This window comes from Drosophila miranda, chromosome XL (genome assembly GCF_003369915.1).
Source record: "Drosophila miranda strain MSH22 chromosome XL, D.miranda_PacBio2.1, whole genome shotgun sequence".
Taxonomy (NCBI): Eukaryota; Metazoa; Arthropoda; class Insecta; order Diptera; family Drosophilidae; genus Drosophila; species Drosophila miranda.
Genome location: NC_046673.1, coordinates 25,123,076 through 25,130,272, shown reverse-complemented (window position 1 = coordinate 25,130,272; position 7,197 = coordinate 25,123,076). Strand labels below are relative to the sequence as shown.

Genomic DNA, 7,197 nt, shown 5'->3' with positions numbered 1-7,197 from the left:
AGACTCCCCTCCCCAATCCCTCCGTTTTTGCTGCTCGGGCGAGCATCCGCATTCTGAGGCAAAGGTAAGGGCAGAGGCAGAGGCAGCGTGAAACTATTCATGAATGAATCCAAGTCGATTGTATCGGAGCGTGAGAACGAGCTTGTCTACGAGTTGTGTCGTCACTGAAGCAGACGTCGCGTATGAGTAATAATTCTTGTGAAATAACTGAACGGAAATAACTGAAATACATGAGAGCCGAGTGCGTATGTGTATATTCGCTTGTTTTGTGTGTTTGTAGGGGTGCAAAAACTTCGGAAGTGGGACGAACTGAAAATGCACTAGTATTGCTTCCTCTGTCCACGAGTGAAAGTCATACAGCCGGCAATAATTTTGTTTATCTGCGAGTGAGAGACGTTAGTTGAGAGCGAGTAGCAGAGAGCGGAACGACGCTCTCCGAGTAGGCAGACAGCTGTAGAGAGGGGTCTTATCAACAGCTGATCCAAAACACAGCCGGTGATCGATCATATTCGTACGTATACGTATATGTATGTATCTGTCATCGTGCATTTATGATAGTGGGAGAACAATGGAGCGAGAGCTAGAGAGAGGAGCACCAATTACCCTTCATGTTGAAATTGACCAAAACTCCCCCGCATAGGTTGTGTCCCAGTCGGAAGCCACTCAGAAGTGGCTTTTGAGCGCTTTTTATTTTCGCAGAGACTGCACACTCATAGCTAACGCTGTCTTACTCTCACAGAGAGGAGCACGGAGAGAGAGAGAGTGAGAGAGAGCGACTCGGACTGAGTTCTGGAGCCAGCCAGAGCGGTGGGGCCACTCTCCGCCTCCTCATTAGTATGCTCATAGTAACTGAAGAGTTCAGTTCGAAACACGTCCCCCCGTCCGTCTCGGTCTCTGGCGAAAACACAACGCCGACGACGAGAAAGCCACTCTCGGCATCGGTATTGGCATCGGCATCGAGCCATCAACTTCGACATCGAGCCATCGGGCAGTTCGATCGGATCGCCGGGGAATCAAATCAAATCAAAGCAGGCAGTCAAAGGCAGCGCGTCGAAACTTGGTGGCCCATCCACTTGAAGAGTATCTCGCAGATACAGATACAGATCAAAAATTAGGTTCTGCGTGCCGCGTTCCCAGTTACCAGTTACCCGCCTCACCTCTCGAATTACTATAAATACTATCCATTTTTTTTTTTTGGTTTATATTGCTTTGTGTTGACTCAGTTTTGCGTTGCATTCTCGAACTTTCCCCAAAACCACCGAAAAGTGACAAGATTCTGCTAGGGACATTTCTGCAGAATCTCCTTCACATATATATGTGTAAATGGTGAGTACTCGAAGCACAACATTCAGCTTTGCAACTTCTATATCTCTTCGGCTTCGGATTTGCGGAAGAATTTGCAGAAGGTGCAAAAGGAAAATAAAGATATAATCGTACAGGTCAGAGAGAGCGGAACTTGAGGTGCGTGCTTTGCCTTCTGATAAGTGGTGCAGGTGCGGGTGGGGGTGGTAGTGTTGGTGTACGAGCCGGTGAATATAGATGCATGCTGCACACAAATAAAAGGTCTTCCGAGTGCTGTGCTGTAATACAACGACTACGTGATGAAATGGCGGAAGTCGTGAGGGGAGTCGCGAAAGGGTCAACGAATATCTCCTTGTCAGGGTGTCCGCTTAAGACAGATTTCATTATGCATATGAATGTACATGCCTATGTACATGTGTATGGATGAATGACTAAATATACTTATCAAATGTTGCTGCTACCATAGATCGATCGCTGTGTTTGGTTTAATTATAACCGTTTTGTGTGAAATTCATTTAAACGTTCGGGAGGGGGTAGGAATTGTGGACTGTGGATTTGGCTTGATGAATGGGGGTTGGTGGTTGGGGGGCGATGCGTCAGTATCAAACGACAACGTTTAGGCTTGGATAGGGAAAGGGACAGCCACAAGCAAAAGCACCGAACGAGAGGGTGAGCGAATTTCACAAATGTTTGCAAAAGAATCGAAAGACAAAAAACGAAACCAAGTTCGTTGACCATGTAGCGTAGTGTAGATACAGGCACTGGGGTGTGTTTATGAGTGTGCGTATCGGAGTGTACATATGTATATGTATATGCCGACTGGGCCTACCCCACCACAGGCAATGATTCAGCCAGAAATTGTTTTTAATTTTAAATAATTATGTCAGCCAGATAAAGACAGCAACAAAAACGCCAATAGCAATAGCAAACACCACCAGTATTATTCACAAAGGCAAGCACGCTTCGGGTCACTAACAAATTTCGATTGTGTCTACCAGGGATTCCCAAACTCTGACAATCATGGCTAACTCTCTTTTCCTCTCTCCCCCTCTCGCTCTTATCTCTCCCTTTTCTCACCGCACCACTCTTCCAACACCCACAGACGACAGCTGCTTGCCCAATCGACCTCAGCAGCAGCAGCGATAGCCGAAAGAGCAAAACGGCCAACACGCGTGAAAGAGAAACAACGCTCGGGGAGAGCAGAAGTCGTCTCCACAGAATCGGCTCGCTGCTGACACTCGCCGTGCTCATGTACCAGTTGCAGCAGTTCGCCCACCCCGGCAGCGGTGGCATCGCAGCCGCCCCAACCCCTTCGCCATCGCTCAATGCCACATACCTTGCCCCACCACCAGACCTGCTAAAGCGCCTCCGAAAGCGGCACAATCTTGGCAATTTTCGGCAGCGCTTCCAGAGGGAGCTCAACGGCAGCATCACCCGTGTGGACTGGGAAAACACGTGCGGGGGCAACTGGACGGGACCTGAGGACTGGGTCCGTCCGGCCAAACGCTGCAAAAAGCGGCAGTTGGTGAGTTGAAGATCAGAATATTCCTGCATATTGAATGGACAAATTTTCAGTAGATCTTGTGAAAAATGTATTGGAACGATTTTGAATATCCAGAAACCAATTTAGTCATATTATAAAAATTAGTGATCCGAGTCCACTTAATTATATATATGTACATATATATAAATATACGAGAATATAGCATTGTAGTATTTTCTTCCATTATATAATTTCCGATCATACCCAGACGATTCATACTTGTGTAGTCATTGCCAATTGATTTGTTCCTTTTGGTTATAATAATGATCCGATCTGATCTAGATTCGGCAATCTGGTAGATATGGTCTCTCGCACACACTCTTTGTCGTTCAATGTTAGCGCCGTCTGACGGAGGAGAGACATACAGACTAGGTATCGGATATAAATGTAGAATCGCGGCCGTAGCAGCAACTCACAACGTTGCCCCTCGTTTTACTCTTAATTTGAGACAGAAGTATTAAGCTCGCTTCTCAAACTAATTATGGTATCCTTGCTCTCTTTAAGGTTATCCACGCTCTGCAGAACCATACGAGGAGCGAGCTGCGAAGCCTGCGGGCAGAGAACAAGGACACGGCCACCACTAAGGCCATCGATATCTCGCAGCAACGCAAGTGGGCTCTGCACAGTGGAACCTACAAGTTTCTGCCACGGCTCAACGCTAGTAGTCCCCAGGTAAGCTCGCACCATCATCATCAACAGTTGCCAGGGGCATTGATAAACCATTTAGGCCATTGGAATGAGAGGGGGAGGGGGAGAAGAAATGGTCACGTGAGAGCGGCCATTTCCCCGGGCTCGAGGCAGTGGCCAGCGGCAATTCCCGTGCGTAGGTGCAAACAGATCGTCACAAGTTCACGCGCGCTGCTGATCATATGAGTGGCATGAGAGGAATCGTGCGAAAGCTTCGACTGAACGGGCGAGGGGTGCTCTAATAGTTCGCCCCACCTCATGGATTTCCGTTTCATGGATTTTACTTGCTTTTCTACACCTGTATTTCCCACAACTCTTTGTGCAGAAAACTTTTCATCCTCACACATCGCACATCTCGTAAGTATTAGACAACGATTCGGCACGCCTCATTAACTTCCGATTTGCATTGGCAAACAACAACAGCACGACACCGATACACGGGCCAAAGATCTGCGAAAAAAAGGCAACAGTCCGAGCAATAACCACACCACACGAAGATTAAGAGAAAATTGAAGGCGTGCGCGCGATTTCGGCGATTGTTTATATGGTTGTATAAACACATCCGTCGTCCCGTACACATCCGTTATTCTATACGAGTATTCATATGTGAGTACTCATATGTGCATACATGCATACATATGTATATTTGTACATCCAATCCGGCCTTGATGAAGCGATCGCTCCTCACGTTTTATTAGAGCTCCCGGACTGACAGCCGGGGGACTGTAGATGGCACTGAGGCTGCGACTGCGTATGGGGCTCATTTCAAAGCGGCTAATTTCATGCACAAACAAAATAAAATAAAGCGGCATATCTTATTTACACTTTTGATAAGTCAACAACAACCTTAAGCGAAGACCATAGAAATTTTAAATCGGAATGGAAATCGATATCTGAATTGAAGCTCTACACGCAAGGAAGTTAAACAGAAATTATACATATGTATCTATTTATGTAACATAGCGGTAGAGGGGTAAGGGAAATATAAGTGTACAAACTGATGTAAGCCCCAAAATAAGAGTACTTTCCAAGAATACCCTGCTAGAGAAATCAAGACCGAAGGAATTTTCTCACTTATTGTGTATGGCTTAAAGTTATGGTATGAAATATCTAGTGTTCCAAATGCTTTGGAAATACTTCCAGCGATAAGCTTGTGAATAATAATTTCTCGGGATATATCGCGCCCTATGGGGGCCCCGTTATCAGAGAACTCCCAGCTCCCAAGGGCTGGGCGGAACGGGAGGCAGATCCATGTGAGATTGGCTCGGTTGCTGGGCCACGGTTCAAAGTGCTAATTTGGAGGAGGCTGTGCAAGACGGAATAATCTGCAGAGAACCAGATACGCGCAGTTCGCTTTGGCAGTTCCAATAAGATTTTATGACAGTCAGCGGGAGTAGAACCTTTGCCTACTGAACTTTGTCTCTGGGAGAGTTGGGCAGACTGCCACAAAAAAAGCGAGATCGCCGACTCATCTTAAGTCAGCGAAAAAGCTCAATTCAAGCCAGTTCAGGGTACAAAAAGCGACTCATTCAAGCTCACTCATCGTCCCAAAGTTGCCGCCTAAGCTTAGCCGCCAGCCTCTCGTTGTTCATTCATTGATTCATCGATCTCCTCATTCATTCATTTCCAGCTATGAGCAGGGTTTGCTTTCGCTGAAATTTCTCAATTGTCGTCACGGAAAGGGAAAAATAACCAAAATCTGTGCAACTTTACCCGACTTGAGTAAATAATTATCCAGAATTAATCTACAATTTACAACTGGCCTGCGTCAATGACTGAGTGGCCGCTCAATTGTGCCGACTAATTGTTGACAGTGGCGGCGGCCCAACCAAAGCCAAAACACAGGCCAACGCCGAACCCGAAACCAATCCAAACGGAAGGGAATGGAACCCGAAACGATGACGAAGGTGTCATGACTGATTGCAAAACTCTATTTATAGGCACCCTGCCCCAGTCCCATTCCCAGCAGGGGAAATACTCGCACACCCGTCGTAATATGAGTCTTATGACACTTGTATGCAGATATTACCAAGAAACGTACGACGGACGGCCTTTTGTCGTCACAAACTAGCGCGCGCGACTCACAGATATATTCGCACATACATATGTATGTATGTTTTCTGCTGATAGCAGAGCGTGATCAAGATCGGCGAACGTCAGCGCGGGGAGGAGGAAAAAGCTAACGATAATATGTACTGTAAATGACACACTCTTACAGGCAGCGTGTGTGGAAGATTGAGCGCGAGAGGGGCTGGAGAGCAAGACCGAGCGTACTGTGATTCATGCCAGCGAAGACCAGTCGTGTGGATTCCCCGAAACACGAGCGAGCGCGCACATGAATGAAACGAACGAGAGACGCCAGTCGAGCCGACGAGAGCGAAGTTAGTTAGCTGGCTGAGTTCAATCAACCCCGAGCTTTTATCAGGAATGCCTAAGGGGCGGGGTGGGGGCGGCAGCGATATTTTATCGGTATAAGAGATTTTCCTACCCATACTAACCTCCCTCTCCCCACCTCTTCTCTTGCAGCTCAACCTGCGCCACGTGCACCGAGATCTGCAGTTCTACGTGGGGGCCTTCAGCTACCTGCGCCACGCCCAGCTCCACTGGGACTATTCCAACACCCAGACCGAGAGTGTCATGTCCGCAGAACTGGGGCGCCTGCGCAAAAGCGCCCGCCGCGTACTTTGCAGTGTTGAGGTGGCCATCAACGCCACCAACCGTCTGTACGCCAGTAAGGGCAAAAAAAACAGCCGGCGGGCCGTGCCTCTTCTACACAGTAAGATCTTGAGCCGAGAGCTCATGGAGAAGCGCCTGCAACAATTTAAGACGCCACTCGTCCAGCTGCACCACGAGGCGGCACTGGCAGCCCGCTCCCTGCCCGCCGAGCAGCCCATCCAGTCCGTGCAGCTTGCCGTGGACGCACGCTTCGTCAAATTCGAGTACGTACAGTACTTGAACAACGCCTGGAAGATCCTTGCCAGACAGCGCAAGCAGCTCTGCCGGAATCAGAGACAAAGACAAGGCACCGCCCCTAGGCGGAGGCAGCCCAACCAGGGTCGGGGAAGGACACAGTCGAATTGAAGACCAAAGGAAGGAGAGAGCAGACAGAAAAAAACAGAACCAGAGAAAGAGAGGGAGCAACCAGAGAAACCTCCGCTCCATAACGAGGCTCATTCCACCATCCCAAGACATTTTTATTTATTTACCATTCGCTATTTATTAAATCAAAGTCACGAGTCACCAGTCACGAATCACAAATCACAAACGATCCAGTCACAGGCTATGAAAACTTGAATATGGAAAACCTAAGTCCCCGATCAAACAGAGACAACCATAGAGAGAAATATATACCTCCCTCCTCTACCACCTACGATTCTACTTACATATACATATACATATACATATACATATACATATACATATACATATACATATACATATACATATACATATACATATATGTACATATACATATATGTACATATACATATATGTACATATACATATATGTACATATACATATAGTATATCTAGATATATTGCATGCTTTTCCTTTTTTTTAATAGATCTAAGCCTCTTTGTATTATTTATTATGACAACTCCTAAGATCACCTTTTATCGATTACCAACCGTTTCCTTGTATTACGATGCTGTGATAATAGATG

The 7,197-nt window shown here is 47.0% G+C and overlaps 1 protein-coding gene across 1 annotated transcript; it reads left to right on the top strand.

Moving 5' to 3' along the window:
* The first annotated feature begins 857 nt into the window (after positions 1-857).
* On the top strand, positions 858-6,928 carry LOC108151612. The gene is made up of 4 exons (XM_017280309.2): positions 858-1,326; positions 2,405-2,827; positions 3,350-3,517; positions 6,059-6,928. The coding sequence occupies exons 1-4, from the start codon at positions 1,324-1,326 to the stop codon at positions 6,611-6,613; spliced, it is 1,149 nt and encodes a 382-aa protein (XP_017135798.1). The 5' UTR covers positions 858-1,323; the 3' UTR covers positions 6,614-6,928.
* Positions 6,929-7,197: the final 269 nt, after the last annotated feature.